Genomic DNA, 23792 nt, shown 5'->3' on the forward strand with positions numbered 1-23792 from the left:
CTGACGCTGCAGCAGTTTAGCCGCTAGCATGCTGGCTAAATGTGTAAACCGGGCTAATTGGTACTTTTAAACTTGATTTTTCGGCACTTTGTGTTTTCTTTACTCGCTAGAATGAGAATCCCAGGGGGCTGCGACTCCTCTTGAGTCTCTAAATTGCCGTGTCACGATTTATGGGTGGTTTTTTGTGTGTATTTTTTTGGCGTGGACATCACCTCTGCCTGGAGGAAATACAACTGGCTAGTTAAGGTATCTGCTGACTCTGTGGTTGATTTTCTGACTACCCAAACTACACTTTTTAACCATTTCTAAAGCAAATGTCACTCCTGTAGACTGCTAAATGTATTTAGGAAGACTGAAGAGTTCGGCTCATGTGGTAGAAATTCATTTTTTGATAGCAACAAGGCTGTTTATTGGTTTAATCACATGCAGCTGTGGTTAAGAAACAAACAAATCATGTATAATATATTGAAGAAAGCATCGTGTTCTCCACATCTTTTAGACAAACCAGGGCTGAACTCGTGATTTTAGGTCATTTATTGTTGTTCAGTCTGTTCCTGTTACATTAAATGTAAATATTAGGTAACATCCACTGATATGAAAGTGTCACCTCAAACACAAACTGTCATTTTTACTTGATAAATGATCAAACTATAAATAATTAGGATTATAATTCAAGTTTCTGTCCACCAATTTTTCTATGAATTGTTTCAGCACTAGTGGTGTCCAGCCTGCAGCACAAAAATCCACATCCAACAGCAGCAAAGACCTCTGATTGTTGCAGCCGCAGAGACATTTTTTGTACTTTTAGTTTGAAGATAAAGTTATTAAATCCATTTTTTAGTAAGTTTGCTGCCTGAGGTCAAGGCAGTCTGTTATGTGGTTGCATTAGGTTGGTATGTAAGTCTATAAATCTACAAGTAGTTAAATCAGTACTGTATTTTTCTGGTTTTTCTGTGTATGTGGAGGGGACAAGGGTAGGGTGAATTACAACTCAAGCACTGATATAGAGCTGTTTGGGGAGTTGTTTCTTTAAATGAACGCTGTTATTGACCACCCAAAATAACTGAATGTTTAAATGAAATTATATTTTATGGGTTGATAATGGATTCTTTCCCTTTTTTTTTTTTTTAAGCAGCGATGACATAAATCCTCTGACTTCAGCCGCTCAAATGTAGGACTTGCTGTTCAGTTATTGTCATACTCACTGGTAAACTCTTTGTGTTTTGGTCTGACAAAAAAATTCTGACATTTGATGGATAAATTCTTGATGACAAAATAATAATTGATAATGAGGATGAAGTATAGTAGTTGCAGTCGGTCAGTGACCGTCTGTTGATTAATTAAAGGTTTAATTGATTAGTGATTCATCCTCTCTGTATACAGGGAGAACTGTTCTATTGTAGCAGAAGTGAACAACACTGACAGATGATTTAAAAAGATTTAATTGACTTTCTATCTAATGTGTAAATGTATTATCCAGCTCAGCTCCTTGGAGATCCCGTGTGGGCCTGTAGTGTCAGAGGGGATGGATCCTCTGGGTGCTCGTTCTCAGTTCGTAGACATCCAGACTCTCCCCACATGGCAGCAGCAGCTGGATGATGACGGAGAGGAGACACTGAAGCATCAGAACGACAGCCTGCTCAGCCAGCAGACGTTCCCCTCACCCTTCCCCTTCAGACCGGACATCAACCGCAAGATCATCCTGTTGTGAGTCACTTGTATATTTTTTCATACTGTTTGTTTTGGGTAAAAACTTCCCTTCTCCATATCGTCAGCTTTTTAGAAGCAGAGAATCCCAACCTCAGTTTAGTTTCGTTGGCTTGTGTTTGACGTTTTCCTACACTAGAGGATTTAAAGTCTTTTTAATAAAAAAACTATGAACAAGCAACACTTAGCATTTTGACACGACTTGAGAATCAAGCGGATAAAACCTCTTTGTTTCTGGTTTGGTGCAGAGAAATGTTGACAGATAAGCTGAATCTGCAGTTTCTCCAAGCCCTGTCTGTCTTTATCAACTTGATTTGTCCTGAAAACAGTCCAGAACCTAAAAACATTCAATTTACTGCTTTTCATGACAAAGGATAACACATTGTGGAAATGAAACCAGAGAAATCAGAGATTTAAAAATGAAAAAAAAAGACTAAAAGTTGGTCATTAATAGTCTGGCAATCATTTTTAATAGTCTGGCAATCATTTAATTGGCTCATTGTAAGCTGTCTTTTTTTGATATTATGTTGAATCTTTAATATGATGAAATATCTTTCTGCAGCACAACTACAGAAAACAGATTTCATAACTATTAAAATATGTTTTTATTTAAAGGCCTAATGTTTCCCATAGTTCTTCAGTGCTGGTGAAAGAGCTGCAAATACAAAGAAAATGGATTTCACTGTTTTGCATTTCTGTGGGAATTTGTCTGCACTAAAGTTTAAAACGCTGTTTTAGAGGCATGTCCAGCACTTTGTTTCTTGCATGTTCTGATTTCATTTGTTCTGTTGCATTTGGGCCTAAATGCTGATTTTCTTTGGCTTTTTTGCTGGTTCAACCGTCTCATCCATCGTGTGGAAAAATGCAGTGCCTGCATTATGAGTGTAATCTGCCTTGAGTTTTGTTTGAATTAAAACATACACTTCTCCCCATTCACTGAGAAAATGGTTGTTCACCCGTCACACTCTTCGTTTGAGCGTGAAGTGGCCAATCACTGAGGACAGTCAGCATTGTTGTTTGTTTGTTCAGTATCCACAGGAAAATCCATGAATCTGTGGCTCCAACTCTTGAACTCACTCACTGTTTGCTTTTAATGTGTAACAGCCACTGAAGGTTTTTCTGCTTTTATGTGTTTTGGAAATTGCTGTGATCGATGCAGCTTGCAGGACTTGTGGAGGCTGAAGTTTTAGCGTAGTGAGATTGTTTTTCTTTAGTTAAATATGCCTTTAAGGAGTTCTTAAATCCCCTTTTCACTTGGATGAAAGAATCTGATTTTCCAGTTATTGAGGAGTCCCACGTCTCTGTGAATATTCTGTTTCTGTAGTAGCTTTAAGACCAAGGCAACTGGAGTTATTTAGTTTTCTTGACAAATCAATCAGGTTTACAGCCTGATGCTTCTCCTCCTGTCTGTTTTAAATATATACGTTCTTTTCTTTACCATTAGAAAAATTTGTTTGTGTCTATGGAAAGTTTATGATGTCAGTGCAGTGGGTTCCCTCTTTAGTCACTGCTTTGTGTTGAAACTTGAATTAAATATTGAACTTTCCCTAAAGTTTGGAGAAGATTCTTATACTTAGTGTTATTCATATTTATTTATTTATTTATTTTAACAAAATTTAAATTAGTTAATGCTCCTACCTGGCAGGTATCACAGTTTATCTGACCACTATTCTACATGTTGTTTCCTGATCCGGAGGAGTTTGAGTTTCTCTGACTATAAATATATTTTTTTTTAAAACTACGCCATTAACCCATTATTTAATTAACTTTGCTGAGTAGTGAAGGAGAAGCATAAACACAGAAATGGCTGGGACAGTGTTTATCGTTTCTCTACACATTGATGTGTTTTGGTCGTCACTGCCAGTTAATATTAGAACAGTCACATCCTAGAAACTCTCAGTGGTTTTGTAGTGTGAATGCTGCTAGCATCTCTCCACGTGCTTATCAAGGCCAGTCCAGAGTCCACAGCCTCATAAATCCGCTTTGTGGAGAAACACATGACCGTCCGGAGCCCAGCTAGGCAGAGGCTTCTCTGTAAGGGCCTTGTTGTAGCGGCTCAGTCACATTTCTGCTGAAGCAACATAAGACGAAATGACCCTTAAGCAGTGAAGCCTTTTAGCGTGTGGCCACTTGAAATGAAAGAAATTCTCCTTGTTCAGTAAACTGTCCCATGAGTGGAAACAGTCCCACCACAGATATATTTTCCTTTATGCGCTTGTCAGACTGTTGCATACAAAGAAACTGAGAATGCTGAAAACATGTTAGAGCAGTTTTTTTTTTGTTTTTTTTTTTTTCTTTTTCCTGCTTGTCAGATTCACCTTGCAGCTCAGGGAGGGCTGCTGACATAGAAAATGTTTGTGGAAAAACAGCAAAATATAACAACCCTCTTCTAACATCCTGTTCAAACCAATACATGATGAAATATACAAACATAAGTAAGTCGAGGTGAGTCAGTTCACATTGCTCAGGGTCATAGTAAGATTTAGATTTTCTTCTGTCAATCTTATATTTAACTTACAGGAATGTCCTTCATCTGTAACTCTGGGAAACATCATTGGTAGAACAAATCCCACATCCAAGGATTAGTCAGTGCTGTAACTAGGATCGTGCAACTCAACATCAGAGTATTTTGGCAATACTTCCTTTGAAGATTTAGGAATTTATCGTATACACATTTCATTGTTCCACTGATTTACTATATTATTAAAGTGACTTGGGAATTGTTTGGTTCTGCATTCCTGACGGAGTTGAGGAAATAATTTCCTGTCTTCAGCATTTACTCATTTTACTTATTAATTTAGTTTACAGACATGATTGTTGATGCTGTAATCATGGCATATACAGTTTTTTTCCACATTAGAAACGATACCACATTCATCATGAACAATTTGATACAGCACATAACTAATTCTTTGAACTGATTTTGTTCCTGTGATAAACATGTTGGGGTGAATATTTTTGTTGGCATATACTAAAGCTGCTTGTCATGATAATTACATACCAATTGCCTTTTTTTTTCTTTTTTTTTTAGGAGAAAAATGTATACAGATCATAATCAGAATCATATTTATTGCCAAGTATGTTGGGGACACAAGGATTTTGACTCTGGTACGGTGGCTCTCAGTGTGTTTGTCACAATAAAGATAAGACTCAGTAAAAAAGGATCTGAGAAGCCGAGGCTGCCACCAAGTTGAGAGTTATTAACTGGCAGGCTGGTTGGCTTTGGTTTGTGCTTCGTTTTTTTATTAACCTACGAGGGATGATGTAAAAAAAAAAAAAAAAAAAAAAAAAAAAAGGAGAAACAAAACTTCTTCCTTCTCGGCCCTGGAGGCTGAACTTGTCTTATGACCAAAAGCTTTCAACACATGTTCCAGCAGTTCCTCATTGTTCTTTCCAAACAAACCCTGAAGGGTTCAGGGTGAAGCAATGATTTTACTGAAGCAATAAAATAAGCTTTTTACTTTGGCTAACTGTTGTATATTCAGTGTTGAACCGATAAATGTGCACAGATTATATGTATGTGTGTGTGTGTGTGTGGTCATTGTTACAGTCACTGTGTAAGATAAAACGTATGTAATAAATGAATTCAGTATTTCTATCTAAAAGTAGCTTTTTAATAGAGTAACTTTTCTTTCCTCGACAGCACGGGGGATGTGACCCTGCTGAACTGCACCGCCATCGTAAACACCAGCAACGAGTCGCTAAACGACAAGAACCCGGTCTCTGACAACATCCATCAGCTTGCAGGGCCTGAGCTGCGAGACGAGCTGCTAAAACTCAAAGGTAGAGCTCAGTTTGTTTTGAAATTGGCTGCTCAGTGACGCTGCAGGTGGCACAAGTCTGGAGGCAGAAGACATCGGTGTCAGTGGTTTTATATAGACACAGCCAGACACATGATACTCAGCTGGATTTAATAAAAAGGGTTGTAACTGCTAACACTACTTTCATGCAGTAGTTGCAACTAAAATTATTATTATTCATCCAATAATGTATGCAGATCAGAAGACTGCAAGACTGTCTTTGTAATCTGAAAAACTTGAACCGTCTTTAAAAGTCTAGTACCCATATTTGAAAATTCAAAAATGAAAAGAAATAAATGTTGATTTTCTTATTGCAAATGCAACAATGGCTGAAAGGACATAACACACATATAGTCGGGTCCATACACATGTTGAATGAGTTTGATTTGCGTGTTTGCATGCAGGATGTCGGACAGGGGAGGCAAAGCTGACCAAAGGCTTCAACCTGGCGGCGAGGTTTATCATCCACACAGTAGGACCAAAGTACAAAGCCAAATACAGGACGGCGGCTGAGAGCTCGCTGTACAGCTGCTACAGGAACATCATGCAGCTCGCCACGTAAGAACCATCCAGTCCCCTGGTCAAACAGTCAGTCAGTCGGCTCCTGGCAGCAGTAATGTAATCTCTGCCTCAACCAGAACATAAAAGCTACTGAAGCCTTTCCTGCCAGAGACGCTGTGTGTTTTCTTGATGAGATGGAGTTTTTTGTGATATGAAGGGTTTCTGTTTAATACTGCAGCTCTAAATCAAACTGGCCATAACAATCATTAATAGCTTGACACTTGGGCTTAGCCAGGACCTGTGGGCTTTGTGCAAATGTAGCCGTCTGACTAAACTCTCCTGTTTCATTGGATTATAGCACAATTTATGCCTTATAGGAGCTAGGTAGAAGTTAAATTTGCAGATTAAATTAGACTTTTATTTGGTTTCTTGATGGCCCTCCCCCATGTTTGGTCCCTTAGAAGGTCATTTCACTACTGCCACACAAGCAAAAGCATGAATGGCACAAGCAGAAAGTGTGAATGGTAATAAACGTGAATTTGTTTGTCCTATTGCTTCAGAGAGCAGTCGATGGCATCTGTCGGCTTCTGTGTGGTAAACACGACCAAAAGAGGTTACCCACTGGTAGACGCCACACACATTGCTTTCAGTAAGACACACACACACACAATACTCACACAGCTGTCAAGACATTTATCATTGAGATACAGACATGTACAGCTTTGCACAGTGTTGCTGAGGTTTATTTCTAGCACTGTCTCAGTTCTCCACAGGAACAATATGTACATCAATATTTGAGTGTTTTGGAGTTTGAGTAGAACACATGAACATAGTCTTTTACGACAATCATTAAAAGTTGGATCATTAACATTCAGTCTCTTAGTTTCTTTAAAGTCTGTCTCTTGCTTTTATGTGTGTTTACATCTTTGGGTTTTATACTTTTGGCCGAGCAAAACAAACAATTTGCAGATATTCTCTGGGGTGCTGTGAACTAGCGTTTTGCCATTTTATATTTGTCATTCATTATTCCTAATTACTTTAAGTATACGGCATACCTTAATACGTAAGGTAACGGGCGGTTTGTGTTTATAGGAACAGTACGAAGGTTCCTGGAGAATCATGGAAACAGCATTGAGACATTGGTGTTTGCAGTGTCAGATACAGAAGAGGTTTGTATGACTTCAGTCCCTTTAACTAGATTCCACAATTGTCACAGTATGTTCTGACTTTATAAGTTGAAAGGAACCCAAATGCACCATTAGTTTTGGGTAAACTGGCCTTTGAGTTTTCCGCAGGACTTACCTTTCTGGGCAGCATCATTCACTCAGGCACATAAGAGAGGCATTCATTCACAGAGTGGACTACACTTTGCCCAAAGGCAGCCTCTTTGTTTCCCTCATTTGAACAAATGAAAAGTGTAAGAAATGGATGGATAAAGGCTGACTGGAGATCTGCTTATTTCAGAAAGCTGTGGAAGACTAAATGTTCTTCTTATTCCTTATGCTTCCTGCTATATTTTAGTGTGCATATATATATTTGTGCATCAAAGAGTATACTAATAGATCTGTGTATTCTCTCAGCCGGTGTATAAGAAGTTACTGCCTCTGTACTATCCTCGCTCTGAGGAAGAGGAGGCAGCCTGCCTGCCTCTCCTCCCAGCTGACATTGGCAACTCTGAGGGTGAACCCGTCGTCCCAGAGAGACAGATCCGCATCGCTGAGAAACCAGGCAGCCTGGAAGGTACGCAATATCAACACAAGTCCTTTTTTTTGTAGCGTGATGAGATATTTCCCAGCATTAGAAATGACATGCCCTGCTTCACTTTTCGTGTCAGCAATCTATTTATAAGAGCAGGCATCATATTTTTTCAAGTGGTTGATATTTAATTTTGGAGTCAGACTCACTCTTTGTGTCAAGAAATGAATAGTCCAAGATCAATTGATGTCCGTGTATGGCTGCAAAAGTCAAAATATACATCCACAGGCGCACTTTAATTTCTTGTTCCTCTCCATTTCAGTTTGACCTCATTCATCTCACAACATGGAAAGTGATGCTTGTAGGTTTTTTCCCCTCAGGTTTAATTTCAGCCTCAGGCCCATGAGTTTTTATTGGAATTAATGTGAACAGAGAGAGTGAAGATGGTAACAAGATAAGGTTAATAAGGTAAAACATTTCCTGTTGCCAATGTTTCTGTGACAAAATCAGTCTTGTGTGTGGTCTGCCAGGTTGAATGGTCTGGTCTTCCTCTGCTGTTAGAGAGCCGACTAGTCAGCCAAGTAGTGAGTCAGCTTAACCAGCAGCCAGTCAGCTTGCTAACAAAGCACATAGTTATTTAAGTGGGAAACCAGTCAGTCGCCTATCCAGTGTCACAGTCAAATCATTGCCCAGTCAGCAAGTCAGGCCTTAAACATCAGATTTGGTCCAGAGGTGCAGTTCAGGAGGAAAACTGGCGAGGATGAAAGCTGAAGCTCAGGATCAGGTCAGAGATCATGGACGAGCAGTGTAGCAGAATGTTTTGTGATCAGGTCGATGAAAGATCTGACTGCCTGATCCCTGAGCCCACTTTAATACTTTGGCTCATTCAGAAAGCTGTGCCTTCCTGGAGGGCGTCATGTTTTACATCTGCACACTGAAAAAGACTTTCAGCTGGTGACTGGCAGGTCCGTCTAACACAGAGCAGGTGTGTTCGGGTTGTTTTATAACATCGTGCTTTTTTGTCTTTTTCTGGAATTTCCTGGTAATTTGTGTGATTTGCTAAATTTAACCACGGTGGTGCTGTCACGAGGAGCTTTGTAGGTTTTACAAAAAAACAAATAAATAAATAAATACAGGGTAAAAAATGTGAACAAATGCGATGAGCTGAGAAAATGGTTGGTTGGAGGGTAAAGGATTCAATTTTTAGTGTGTTAACATGTTTTAATAAATGACCCTGGATGGGGATGTGAAGTTTATTTCTATTATTTAACAGCATATGAAGAAGTGTTGATGACTAAGAATAGATACACCCAACATTAATTGACTTATTTTTACCTTGAATGACACCCTCTTATTTCAGATGTCTGACAGTCAGCAGGGTTAATGTGACAGGGTGGGATGTAACTAAGTACAAGTGCTCTATTTAAATTTGAGGTACTTTTACTCCATTTCAGAGGGAAATGTACTTTTTACTACACTACATCTGTCTGAAAGCTGGAGTTTTTTAAATTACTAAATTATTTTTTTCATCCCCTTCCTGCCCAGTGAAAACGTCCAACACATGAGATCTTCCATAACATGATGCACTGATACGGATGAAGTTATCTACACTTTATAAGTTACTTCAAATCTACATCGATAAAGTTCAGCATGTACATTTATGCCACAGGGTATCAATCCAAAAAACTTCATGTACAATAATATTAATATTCAGCGACACCATTTTCTCCATAATTTGTACTTGCTCTTGATACTTTAGGTAAGTTTGGCAAATATTCCTCAGACACTTTACTTCTAGTATTGAAATGCAGGACCTTTACTAGTAATAGAGTATTTTCAGAGTGTGGTACTGCTACTTTGCACTGAAAATAAGAAGGGATAAAAAGGGAAAATAGACATTTTTACTATTGTCCAAACTCTCGTTTCAGCCTTAAACCCTGATTTAAAAAACTAAATTTTGTATAATCTCTTTAGTTTACGATCTAATTTTTGTGTAAATGTTTGCTTTTGGTGAAGTGAATTGTGAAAGTAACACCAGGCCATGTGTTAGCGTGTGTTTGTGGTTTCTGCGTTGAGTCTATTGCCTCCATTGACCTCCAGTCTGATGTCAGCTGGCGTGATGCTTCAAAGGGATGAGATGTGGCTTCAGGGTGTTGATCCAAAGCAAACAGGCGGCCTGAGAGTGAAACCCAATAAGAACAGGCTGATGTATACACATCGACAGGCACACATGCCCATTTGGACGTAGATAAAATGCATGGACGTGTGTTCACAGTACATGTGGTCATAGAGAAACAAGCAGAAACAGGCTTGAACCTCAGCCTGAGTTCTGTCAACTGAGTTTATGACCTCAGTTGCAGCTTTTTCACAGTCACACATATAATGTCATGCTAGAAGATAAATTAGGTTCCGGGAAATAAAACAATCACAGTCAAGTAAGAAAGAAGCAAGAATCAGGATTTTTTATTGTTTATTTTTTTTATTTTTTTTTTGTCTGGAGAAAAGGATCTTGTGTGTGTGTCTGTGTGTGTCTGTGTGTGTCTGTGTGTGTCTGTGTGTGTGTGGCATCACTAGTACCAGTGAATACATCGCGAAGCTGAATGAGCTGCAATAGTTTTTTCATCTAAATGTACCATAACACTACTTAAGCCATTAAAGCTACTAAAAGAAATCAAAAGTTAAGTAGTTACGTGTTTGTTTTTGTCAATGTAGATGAATCTGACGAGGAGAGTCTAGAGTCAGATTTGGATCACGTTGGAAATCACGCCTTCGCCCGGATGGAGGGTGACGTGGATAAACAGCGGAAACTGATTCTGCAGGGCCAAATGTCAGAGGCGGCCATGCAGAAACAACACCAGAGGAAGTAAGAGTCCCATCGAATTACAGTAAAAATAAAACGGTGACGATGGAGAATGTGTAAGAGGCCAGAATTGAACTGGGGACAATTTGGTAAAAACCGTGAACCGCTTGGCCATAAGGACGCCCTGTATTTCAGTTTTAACTTAAAACAGTAACAAACAACCTTTTATTGAATTTTTATTTAAAGCCATTTGACTTAACAGGCTATTACTGAGTAAGTAGATGTTAATTCCTATAAGACATGGCAGAGATAATTTACAGCTGTCATTCATTAACCCCTAGACAACAAATAGCCTTACTGGCCTTAGCAGAGGAAAAGTTTTTTCTTATACTTCAGGACTATTAAAACTGTGCCGAATATTCTTTAGAGGCATCAGTTAATGTATGTCCATTTAAATACTTTCCAAATCTGCATTTCGTGCCATGTCAATTAAAAATTAAAGCTGCTTTTCTGTTTCCCCCAGTTACAATCGCTGGCTGTGTCGGGCGAGAGCAGAGGATCTGTCAGACATTGCCGCACTGAAAGCCTTATATCAAACAGGTATGTGTCAGTGTCTGTGAGAGAAACAAAGTGAGAGGTCACATGTATTTTTTGTAGTATGTGTTGTGTAGAGGGCTGCCTGTCTGTCTGTATATTCCTTCATGTGGTGAGATTTTTGCTTTCACCTCATTTAACAGAATCTGTCTTCTCACTGCAGAGGGTTTTACATTCATCAAAGGTGCTGTTGAAGCTCATTACCAGTGGGAGGCAGTGTTGTTATACAGTCTAACCCTACTGTTAACTCATTTGCTCATAAGTAAATTGGCCTATTACTCCATTGACCTCAGGTTCAAAATTGTATTTGCAAACTCTCTCTGTATAACCAGTTTTCTTAAATGACTCTTTAAACTGTCTAATTGAGGCACTTGTGACCTGTTCTGTCATGCTTTTGCAGAAAATTAGACCTGTAAATACAATAGAAAGAGCAGAGAAACGGGTTATTTAATATGCATCAATAACTTAGTCAGCAAACTGCAGAGTTTCTTACACATGAAAGAGTCATACTATGGTAATGACAGGATTATATCCAATTCAGGAAATGGAAAAATACAGGATAAAAACAGTAACTTGGGCACATTAGACACACACATTAAAAAATTGGTTTAAACAAAACACAGCCTTCAGAAAAATTTCTCATGCACCACAGAATAAAAACACAAAAATCAATAGCATCATCAGATGGGGCTAGGATGCTGTAATGCCGACTACTTCTCTTCTTAGTCTTTTCCAAAGTAATGTTGTCACTTCTTTTGTGGGGACAGGTTTTCATTTACGCGGAGAGGCAGTACACCAAGTGCGGTACGGCCAGAATGAGCCTGTAGCTGCACAGCTTCTTACTGAAGGGTTTTTACAGGTCGTTAGGTTCACACAGCTGTTAATAATATTTTGAAATACACAAAATTATATTGAAATATTGAGCGATTCTCTCATCCTGTTGCTGCAATGTAATGAGCTGTGAAACATCAGGATTTTAACCTACATTAACCTTTACTACCATTGTTCTAGTCTAAACACTCAATTTTCATCAGCAGGTAAAATGTTGATTGTTTTTACAATCACTAAATAAAGTTTATAAGATGTAAAGAAAAGGGGGAAAGACCCAGTTAACTCCACAAAGTTGAACAATTATTTACAAGATAATATAAATATTTATGAAAACTAATTATAACAGGAGTATTATCATGGCTAAACAGGAAAAAGAAAAGAAGGGAAAGAGCAGAAAGTCAAACTGTAACAGGCTTTCACATGGAAATGATTTACAAATTAGATCCTTTTTGTTGATCTAATAGAAGATCTTTGGGAATTTTAGTGCTGAAACAGTACAGCAATTAATGTCACAGCTCATCTAAGATTAAATCTATATGTGTTTGACCTTTTAATATAGTGTGTGTGTGTGTGTGTCCTCAGGTGTGGATATGTGTGGCAGGACGGTGATGGTTGTGGTTGGACGAAACATCCCAGTGACACTTATTGACCTTGAAAAGGTAAAAATCTAGGATTAAAAAGCTTTTGACTGTTACAGCCAGTTCATCTTTGTTGTGTGCTTACATGTGCTCTCTGTTCTGCATCTTTGAACATCTGTTTGTCCTTTCGTGTGTCCGTCTGAAAGCAAATGTATTTCATTCATGTGCACGTAAGTTCTGTTACTGTTTTATCGATACAGATCTTGTATTAATGGGTTTGTGCCTATCTGTGTTTAATTAATGTATTTTTAATGTTGTAAATATCTAATGGGTTAAAAAAAAAAGTTTGCCCACTGAACACCTGTTTCAATATCAAATAGACACATCACGATGAACCAAAATCCAATTTAAAGTCAAATCTGTAAAATAATAAATGATCTGTGGAGAATCCAGGACCAAAATAAATTCTATGCACTTTGCTTTTGTTTGTGTTGTGTCTGCAGGCTTTGCTGTACTTTATCCATGTGATGGACCACATCACAGTGAAGGAGTATGTGATGGTTTACTTCCACACGCTGACTAGCGAGCACAACCACATGGACTCTAACTTTCTGAGGAACCTCTACGACATCGTCGACACCAAGTCAGTCACGTTTTCACACTCCTTGTTTAACGTTTGTGATAACTACTGTTCTAATGACTCTACATGGGTTCAGAGGTCAAATGAACTAAATCTAAAGGTTTCAGCAAATACATGCTAGGGAGTGTTATGTTGTCGAGACGTGTAGCATCTTGCGGTTGTTGAACTCACTTTGGGTCTTTGTCTTAGTTTTGTCTCATCAGAATAAGAAAGTCTGGTGCAGCTGTTGTTTTAACTTGCACCACATCCAGGTGTACTGACTTTAATGTTCTGTGCTCACAGTAGAATTAACGTTATTTGGCTAACTGTGCTGGCCAACCACATCTCTGCTCTTTAATAGCCAGAACGGCATAACAGCCATGAAGTTCAGGGGTTTTTCTTTGGAGAAACTACACAAAAGTCTTTGAAATTTCCTCTGGATGGAACAAAAATCTGAAAGGCTTTGATAGCTTCCTGGTGTTTTTGTTTTTCTGTTTAGAGTAATAGCATTAGCTCTGGCCAGGTGCAGGATCACGTTAAAGTAGAACATCAAAAAAGATAATTCTCTCCTGCCCCCTCGGTGTCAAATCTAAACCTGGACACAATGTTTGCTAGATGCCACCGGCAAAGGCCTGGCTGTTATTTGACTGTTGTTTGGCCTTCATTTGGCTCTCACTTTGGTAACCTTCTGGCTATATTGATGCTACAGCAGGACACCGCCAAGGTTAGGGTATTTAGAGTTTTGGAGAAGCAAAACGAGCTGAGAAATGCTTTTGTTTCGCTGTGGGTTTTGGAAATCTGGCGGCCATATTTGGAGCAGGAAACACAAACTTGGAGTGAGTTTTCATGGCGTGGGACTGGCTGTTACTCAGCTTTAATCTGTGCCCTGAAACTTCTGAAGGTGAATGTTTGATCTAACTCTGAATCACTTATATTTCATTATATTAGCCTGGGAAAGCATTTAACTTGATGAGTGCACCTCTTAACTTGATGAGTGCACCTCAACTGGTTTGTGTCTGTAGAGAGTGTCTGTGGACCATAGAAACCAATGAAATACTACATCACTAACTCCAGGTTTCTACACTTTGAATCTGGACCACATGCATATCTGTGTTGATACATACAGGACAGGGGCAGGGTCATACTGTATGTTTAAGGACAAACATTAAAATGGTTCTTACAGCTCTCTAAAATCAGCATATAGACAGTTTTCTCCAACATGTCAGACAGATGCAGGCCAGACATCAGACCTGGATCTAACTCAGCGTTTCTTTTGAAAAACTTGAAAGTTTTTTTTTTTTTTTTTTTTGGTTCTGAATACACTGGGGGGTATTTGTCATCAGAACCACAGCATTATCACATGAAACACTGCATGGGGTCAGGATACAGGATTAACACTGGTCTAATATTGTTTCCCTTTGTTTGCAGTCTGCTGTGAAGTTTGACATAGATTCACCAAGCTAAATAAGAGCCAAGTCTTGAAAATGAAAACCAGTGTTGTTTACAGTTCCACCTGGCTATCGCAGCCCTATGTTATCCAAAGTCATTTTTACACTCTTCAACCATCATAGAATTACTGACTTTTTGTTGTGGACAGCCAAGTATTGTTGAATCTAATTTATTTATTTATTATTTTACTGGAAGACCAAAACTTTCCAAAGATACTAAAGCTATCAAGTTGAACTGTAGGAAAATGTGGTTTCAATGATGCTTGAGGGGCAATCCTGTTTGCAACAATGCAGTCATGGAAAAATGGCATCATAGGTTTTACAGTGTCCACCAGGGTAAGAAAGAAGCAGGGTTATAACAGGCAACCAGGTATGTGATTACACTAACAGTTTGTTGTGCACATCAGTTTACCAGTTCAACTTTGACCTCTGCACAGTGTGCAATATGAAATTGATACAGGTATTTGGACTTGGTTTGCTCATGACCTGATTGCTGACCTGTGTAAAATCAGACCCAAGTGGTAAAACATCACTTTAAATATAATATACATAGATTAGACTGTAGCATCAACATGAAGGCCATAAGATACAAAACACAGAGAAAATACTGTCATGAAGGTTTTGTACTTAGACTCCAATGCTCAGTGGGTTAATTAAATGTTTGTAGTTCCTGTTTCTTTCTGGTTTCTAGTAATCAAGCTTCCTGTGTCAGTGGGAAACACCATGTCATTGTGCATCTTTCAGCCCCCGCTTTTTTTATTTCTTCGTGGCACTATGTGTTTAGTAGGTTTCACATCCATCTTTTTTTTTTTTTTTTGACACTTTTTTCTGTTGAAGTAGCATTTAGTAGTTGCTTTCCATAAGGTAACAGAGCAACATATTTTCCCTATTATGCATATTTATGATGTAAAAACAGTGCTCAAAATTCACAACCTATCAATTAAAACAGTACCAAGAAGTGCCTGGTGCAAACAATCATCTAAAAATATCAGTGAAGACACCTTAACCCAATTTCCTCTTGCAACTGAACAGGAAAACCCCATTCAGTCACAAACAATATCTGATGAATTGGCAAAGCATATTGAAACAGACAGTTGCAGCTCAGGCCGTTCTGTTATTACTTTCAAATCTCAAGGTTATTCTAAGTTCCACCGACTCTTTAAGCTTTATTCTTCACTCAGTAAACCTTTTTATGACAAGACGCCAACCAGTTGATGTTAATATTTTAAGACGTTTTTTTTTTTTTTTTTAGAGGATATTTTTGTATAAAGCACCTTACAGAGTGTTGTCAAACCGTTTCCTTGGCAACTTCCTGTGCTTATTCTTCGCTACAAGGCAGCAGCAGCACTTTGCGAGGACTATGTGTGGCCCAACTCTTTTGTCAAGATGTTGGAAGTGATTTTTTTAAAAATTTTATTTTCAGGTTCAGTTTTTAAGCAGTTATTACTCTTTTGGCTCGGCGAGACACAGTTGATGTACACAGGCAGTGGAACCGCTAACCTCCCTGGCATGTCCATCATGTTCAACCCATCGGGATATTGATTGGCTGCAGATGCATTTTGGCTCCTGACAACCTAACCATTAGACTAAAGTCAAACATGAGCGCACAAAGTTTCCAAAGCTGTCTGGCTAAATTGGGAGATGTTGATTACATACTGCAGGGGACAGATGAGTTTGATTATTATATTGGTCCCCTCAGGGTCCAGCGCTGGAACACAGCAGATGTCCCATGTCACGGTTTAGTTCTTCTGAGTTAGTTTGTCAGCTAAAAGATCTGGTTCCCCCCTCTCCTGGTTTTGTTTCACAGTATGTGAACAAATGCAGCTTACCAGCCAGACAACCACTATGAGCCTGGCATGACAATGCAAACTGTTACAAATGAGGGGGTGGAAAAAGGACTGAAAAGAATGCAAAACGCCAACTTCCAAACGTAGTCAGAGGGTTTGCATCCGTTATTAGGAAATAACTGGTTTAACTGGCTCATACGGTTTTGGTGACCTCAGGACTGCATCTGTGCTTTTTGCTAATTATGTGGTTTTCTTGTTTCATTTCAACCATGTGGTCCAGTACACTCTGGGGCACTTTGCAGCCAATGTAGAAGTGGTTAGGTTGATGGTCAGCACCTCCAGTTCTTGGTTCATGACTCTGCCACATAATGACGGAGCCGGATGCGTCCTTTTCGTGAGCAATGGTTGGGTGTGCGAGACCGTCAAGCCTGTTGTGGTAGTTTTGTCTGAAGGTGAAGTTTTTGTTCCACCTCTGACCATGAGCTCAGGGTATGAGATCATGGAGACAAGTTGACAAAGTGACCAAAATGGGTTTCTTGGGCTCACCCTTAGGGAAACTTCAGGACTTCTGAGATGTGATTAGTCCCGATCAGTGGAGCGTAGCGCTGTGCTGTGCTAAGTCTGTCCTTACGCGTTTTCAGGACCATCCATTATTTACTTGTTGAAATTTTGAACTTTTTACTGGATAAAACTTCAAACCAAAGACACTGTCATCCCAAATCACACTGCTGTCAGGTCAAAATGACACTGTGCTGTTGACAGTCATCTGTCTGGAGATGAATAATAGCACTGTGAGCTGACATTGGTTACATTCAGATTGAATCGTGGTTAATGGTTTGATCACATGCAGTAAAAACTGATCTCTAAATGAAAGTAATGGCTCAGCACCTGTGAGGTTGCTCAGAATTCAGTCAAGTGATGAAAAATAGTTGAACAGCAACACAAATGCTTACTTCCATCAGGGTTTAATGCCTGTTCCCTCATTCTGGGTGTCACCACCTATTATATCGCCACCTTCATGCCACAGATATGTTTTTTTTATGGACAAGTTAAATCTGATCTAATCTTAAAATGCCAAAATTCCTTAGTAGAGCCATGAGTTAGTCACCAGCTATCACTCTAATAGCTCATGTCATTTACATATTTTTGGTTTTGCTCCTCTCTGACTAAATGATGTGACAGCAGTGATTCAACCTGCATCCAAATCATGGAATCTTTTCAATTTGCTGTACTTATTGGATAAACCTGCTTTAGTTTGTCTTTAAATGCTTTCAGACATCTCCAAAGCCTGTTCATTCCTGTTGAGGACACAGCTCTTTAAAGTCAGTTCATTCAAATGTATTTTCGTTATTAAAACTCCTAAACCAGCTGTGCACATCTTAACGTTTATGGACAGTAAAGAAAATGTTCAGTCAGAATTTCCTCCAACGTTGACACATCTGGTAATTGATGTGCCTCCTACATTTGTATTGATTTGGCAGAAACATAACAGGATACTTGACAAATGACAAAGTAGTGTCATTGTTGAACAGACGAGAAAAAATACCCGCACTTCCTAAAAGACAAACGTCACACGGGACCTACGGCTGCATATGTTTTTCTGTCTATTAAGAACTGATCTATACAAAGTTAGTCATTATTTGTTACACTGGCCTCCAGCACCCTCCAGTGCAAAGTGTGTCAAGGCTGCATGAGAAGCTGAAGGAGTTTTGTGTTCGTCTATGCAGTAAACGTTTCCATGCTGATGGTTGGTCTGGAGCTGTCGGGCTGAGTTGCCCAGCTAAATATATGTCGTCTGTTCTTTCGGAGAATTAATCCTGTGTCATCTCTGTCACGGTCAATTTACACTTAAGTTTTTCTTTCCTGTTATTTAAGAAATAGTGAATCATTGTCGGTTTTATGTTTTGCAGATTTAAGAAGAACTTAAAGGCCTTCTACTTCGTACATCCAACGTTTCGCTCCAAGGTAAGATCAGGTCGTACTGCAGTTTTCAATGTCAACAGAGCTGCATATACAGGCCTGGAGGATCATATCGGTGTATGAACTTTATGCCAACAAGTACCAAGATGTTAAAATTTCTTGCAGAAGTGTTGCTAGTGGTTGGTGACATACACCACACTTCATTTACAGTATGTTTTAGCTCATAACTCCTATAATGTGAACTGCAAAATCATTTCTTAGACTTAAATTAATTAAATAAAATAAACAAACACTTCATTGTTACAAACGTTCCACCAAATTTGGCCGCTTTGTTTTGATGACCTTGATGAAAATACAATTATTCGTTCATATTTCATACTGTTTGGCCACACTTTTAAGGTTTTTCTAATTGGGTCCTGTTGGCAGAACTTACCATTATTCTTGAATACATTGTGCAATCGCAATAAGAGAAACGCTAACCCTGCAAAATGTGCCTGCTACAACCACATTATCATTTTAAACAGCTCAGCAATCACACTCATCACAATTTTATTCTGGACAAAGAGCTAATGTTTCCACGATGAGACATTATCCAAAAATCAGTGTGATTATCTACTATGCTGTGAATTTAGATGCCATTTCTCATCCAGCTGCAAAATCAAAACGTCTTCATATTTTCAGTTATTAAAATAGTCCCAAGAATTGTGCAGTCTTGGCGGAGATCTGTAGCTTTTAAGTGCTTTCTGGTTTATGTCTGTGTCTTTATTGTTTACTGGAACTACAGTACTTTCTGCTTCAATGGCCAAATTTCCCCTTTGGGATCATTAAAGTTTCATTAGTAGTAATTTAGTTCTGTTGTCTGCATTAGAGCGTTGTTCAATTTTGTTCTCGTTACAGCAAGATTAATATCTTTGTAATATAAAATCAAGATCAAATGCCAGTGGCAAATCTAATGTTATTTGTTTCCTTGGTTTTCCATTTCTCACAACTCATTCCAGGCCTCAACATGGTTCTTCACCACCTTCACCGTGTCGGGGCTGAAGGACAAGGTCCGATACCTGGACAGCCTGCGGCAACTCTTCACCTGCGTCAAACCTGAGCAGATCGACATCCCGCCGTTCGTCCTGGAGTACGACGCCCGGGTAAGTGCTGTCATCGCAAACAGACGCACGCCGATGTTGCTGTGGTGAAAGTTTTCATTTTGTATTTAATTCTCTGATCTCTTCACATTGGTTTAATGACACGATAAACAGAAACACTTCATATTATGGTTGCGGTCATGATGAGAACAGCCTGTTGTATAAACAGCGTCTCTGTGATAGTCTTCCAGTTCGGGCAGAGCTTAAGATAAATCGCTTGTTTTGTTTTTTTTTTTTAGTACTGTGTGATGGGTTTCCTTTGATTATAGCTGAGTGTTTGTGTTTTCAACCCCCTTTTGTTAGTTCTTATCAGTCTTGCATCTGCATGGCAGAGCTACAGGCCACATAGCTTCATAGCTGCTCTCTGGCTCATTGTGTTTCAGTGAAAGCCGAACTTCCACTGATCTCCTCACCAAATCTAAACACTCAGATGTGTTTTGTGCGTGTGTGTGTGTTGTTTATTCAGATCACCATTTATCAACTCTTTTTGAAAGAGGAAAAGCAGAGACAGAATGAGAGAAAACAGTTCATTCATCTCCACTTGATGTTTTTTTTGTCTTACATGATGTAAACCAGAGAAAGGGCTATGGAGTAACAATCAGCTAATGACTTGCCATGTGCATTTAAGAAATTACACTTATTAATCACTTGGCGTACAAACTTAAAGTGATGTTGTCTGGGATGCTCTGTGTTGATTGCTTTTTTTTTTTTTTTTTTTTTTAAGTTGGGACCTGATTAGAAGGTACAAGGTTCAATAGCTTTGAAAACAGAAAACAGCTTTTCCAGCTTTAGGCTTGTGTTTAGAAAATGTTGCAGGGCAGAATTAAGTCTATACTCCACCAAACAGGCCTGTGACTGTTCTGACTGTGAGCCAGATGTTTAGAAAAGAAACATATCAGAGGCTGATCTTCATGTTTGGTTTTGTATAAAAAAAGATGTAGTAAAGACATCGCTGGCATTGCACTCTGTAGTTTGAGTGTGGGTTCATGCTTTGTGTTTGGCCAATGAAAGGTACACGCATGTGTTTTTTCCTTCCTTGGATGTTGTGTCTTGATGAGAGCTGAGAGGTATTTGGTCATTTTGTGTTTTGGTTTGATGCATCGTTCCATGAAAATACTTGAAACAAAATGTCAGGCCAGTTCAAAAATAGTGAAAGCTGCACTGTGGGAACCACATACAGCATTAGGCAAAGTTTGCCTGTCCAGTCTGTTGCAATTTACTCTTAAGGGGGGGGGGGTGGACTTGTCTGGTACCAGCTTCTTTGAAATGAAAAGCTTTAGTCACTTGGACTGCACATGGGCCAATGTGCAAAAAAACCACACAAGGCTCCATCGTCGTGCTGCTATTGTGAGTTAGCTCCAGGATGCAGGTTTTATGTGATTTGGAATAGTGGTACTCGTCCTAATGTCTTTTTTGGATGACGCCCCACCAGACTTAAGATTGGATTGGACTTTGATCCACTGAGTAAATCTTATCCAACTGAGAAATTCAAGTGTAGTGTCTGTTTGGTAATGTTATGACAGATAGAGCTAAAGGTTGCACCTGTTTGTCTGTTAGATCCTCTCAGTTGGAGATTACAGAACATTTAGTTGGAGTTTCGGTTTGAGTCTGTTAAACTCAGGGAGTGTAGGCAGGTTGGTTATAGTACCTACCTGTGTTGGTAATAACGGTAAAACCAGGAGAAGCTATAACCTGCAGACAGAAAGTGTTGGGGGAATGTTTTTCATGTAAGTCTGTGGATTGGACTTCATATAAAATGTTAGTGCAGATTTTTAAGGTAGACTATTAAAGGAGACATAAGGTAGCTCTCTATTGGGTTTGTATAGAAAGGGTGACAGTTCCTACACAGTTTATCTGATCAGAGTCGGCGCTTAAAGTCACTGAGTTCAAATCCAAACCTGTTGGAGTTCAGAGCGGAAACAAACAATCCTGTATGTACTGTAGGGTCATTGTTTTGTAGCCAGATGTTGTTTAGAGTTCGTCTCTGTAGTCTCGAGATGCTTCACTCCCACTGCTAATGTCTTAGGCCCTTGCCGCTTCCTTATCTGGAACCTATTTGTAATTTGATCCTCAGGTTTTTTTTGGGGGGGGATTTAATATGAACAGCAGGGATGAACTGGGCTATAATGTTCATATCAAAAACTTGCTGTCACCCAGAAGTTGTTTTCTCTGCTGGTCTATATCACAGTACAGTGCTCAGGGAGTCTGGGAAATGTTAATGCTTTTTGTTCCCCATAATGTAGGCCTGATAGGAGAAATGCTTACAATACACACGCCACATTAGACACAAGCTGTGTGCACAGACCATTGGCAATAATGCTCCGTTTTTGTTGAAACTGTTTTAGGGAGGTGTTGATTCAGCTGTGTGATCGTTTTGGAGGCTGTAGTCTATTGCACTGTGTTATAATGACAGGACTGTTGTATTAGACTGTATTAGTTGTAGCTGTGTGTACCTGATTTTTGAAATTGGCAGATCAGTGTATTTAATTCAGACTGAAAGAATTTAATGAGATGATTTTAACAACCTAAAGTAGATATAATTCATATTTTTATAACAGCATGTGTTAGAGTTTTATACTTCATTTCAGTTCATTGTTTTACCGTTTCAGTTCATTTTCACTGCTCGTATTACACATTTCGTTGATTAGTAGTGTGAGAGAAGAGATGAGCGTGAATCATCTTTGAGCTTTTCTGTAATAGTTGCTTTTCTGGAAAGTGCATTGAAAAGATAAAACTACAGTCGGCTTCCTCCCATTAAAAAGGTACAAAACTCTGAGATGATGTTTTATCCAAGAATAGAAAGGTAAACCAGCCATTCCCACTTCTTGCTTTATTAATTTATTTTATTTCATAACATGTTTGCCTGGAGTCAGTCAGTTTGCCTGGCATGGTGACACTCTTACAGCAGTACAGGAGAAGAAATCACCTAGAGGAGCGATTACGCAGACAGGTTGAGCCAAAGTGAAAAAAAGTTTACACGAATTGTTTGTGTTTAGCACCTGTGAGCGTTTTCTGATCTGTCACAACTGACCGATTATTCTGTCATGTCTTATGATAAATGGCAGGCTTTTATAATTGGGGTTTGCCAAAATCTGAGGAAATTGTTTCATTGCAACACTGCAAAAAGACGCAGCCAGTTTGCTATTATAACTGCAGCTGCAAGCCAGAGCAGGGAGACGTGTTTCTCATGCACAGAACTTGTTTGACTCAGCACACCCAAAAACACACTCTCACCCATATTTCTTCTTTCAAATTTCGTGTGGGAATGCAGTTACAAGTTTGCCAGGCTGATGCGTCCGTGTCCAGTCCTTGGTTAGTTTGTGAGCTGAGTGCAGCTGACTCGCACTTGTGAGTCCTCCACGTCCCTCAGGTCCGACCGTCACAAATTGTTAACCTGTGGGAGACAAAGTATGTTACCGCCGGCTCGTTTTTGTTACTCATCAGCCCAGAGAGCAATAGCATGTTCTCTGCTGATTCTGTTACTGTAAATTCACAAATAAAAGAAGCTCATACACAGCTAGTTTCTTAGGTTTTTGATCTTTTATTATGCCCACAGGTGTTTCTATTATTTTGTCCACCCCATTTCTAATGAGGATAAGCTAAATAACAGAAACACCTTTCTGAGAAAACCGTTTATATAACGACCATCTTTCATTCCTGTCAGTTATAATTGGACCTCATTAGATTTAGCTAGGTGTACCTAATAAACTGGAAACTTAGAAGACAGGCTTTAAATTCTAACTTTCCTTTTGTGTAACAACTCTTTATTATGAGGCCTCCCTGTTTTATGACTTGCTGCAGATGGACTTAAAGAATAAGTCCAGTCATTTACTGTTTTGATATTTTCAACACTTCCCTCAGAGACTAAACCCAGTTCGGCAGTGCCCAGCATGGACTGGGTTAGTCGTCTGTTTAAAAGCACATCAGTGAAACACACAGCAGCACTGGGACACATGTGTCTTCATTACAAAGAACAAATGTCACTCTGAAGAGCCCTAAGGTTCTACAGTGTCTGAGGTAAACACGAGGCATCTCTGCTGTGTTACAGACGCTGTAAAAACTTACAGCCTGATGTGTTTGAATTATTTTTACAACAACTGAGGTTTAATCCAGCTGAGCAGAGGCACTTCACTGTTGGGCTTAGTGTTGAAAATACTGTTCATATAGAAAACAACCGGACTGCTCCTTTAATTTACTGACCTGTTGCCAAATTAACCTAATTAGTTGTAAAATCTTCTTCCAGCTCTTCCTCGTTAGTACCACTTACTTTTCCAGCCTTTGTTGCGTCTGTCCCAAATTAATCTTACGTAGATTTTGCACAGGTTGTATACTACACTGACTACATGATTTACCAACTGTTTCCTACACTCAGT

General features: G+C 39.1%; 1 protein-coding gene across 2 annotated transcripts in view; it reads left to right on the top strand.

Annotated features, from left to right (window-relative positions):
- Positions 1-23792, top strand: part of gdap2 (ganglioside induced differentiation associated protein 2) — a 26771-nt gene continuing 2979 nt past the window's right edge. Inside the window, exons 1-13 of one of the 2 annotated variants that reach the window (XM_026295088.1) lie at positions 1-246; positions 1478-1707; positions 5351-5490; positions 5912-6065; positions 6569-6657; positions 7101-7177; positions 7589-7748; positions 10416-10566; positions 11027-11103; positions 12511-12587; positions 13010-13149; positions 18271-18325; positions 19279-19422. In XM_026295088.1, coding sequence (XP_026150873.1) covers positions 1526-1707; positions 5351-5490; positions 5912-6065; positions 6569-6657; positions 7101-7177; positions 7589-7748; positions 10416-10566; positions 11027-11103; positions 12511-12587; positions 13010-13149; positions 18271-18325; positions 19279-19422 — 1446 coding nt within the window. In that variant the 5' untranslated portion in view covers positions 1-246; positions 1478-1525. The remainder of the gene's footprint in view (positions 247-1477; positions 1708-5350; positions 5491-5911; positions 6066-6568; positions 6658-7100; positions 7178-7588; positions 7749-10415; positions 10567-11026; positions 11104-12510; positions 12588-13009; positions 13150-18270; positions 18326-19278; positions 19423-23792) is intronic. The other variant, XM_026295087.1, reaches the window with a different exon arrangement.

This window comes from Mastacembelus armatus, chromosome 21 (genome assembly GCF_900324485.2).
Source record: "Mastacembelus armatus chromosome 21, fMasArm1.2, whole genome shotgun sequence".
Lineage (NCBI taxonomy): Eukaryota > Metazoa > Chordata > Actinopteri > Synbranchiformes > Mastacembelidae > Mastacembelus > Mastacembelus armatus.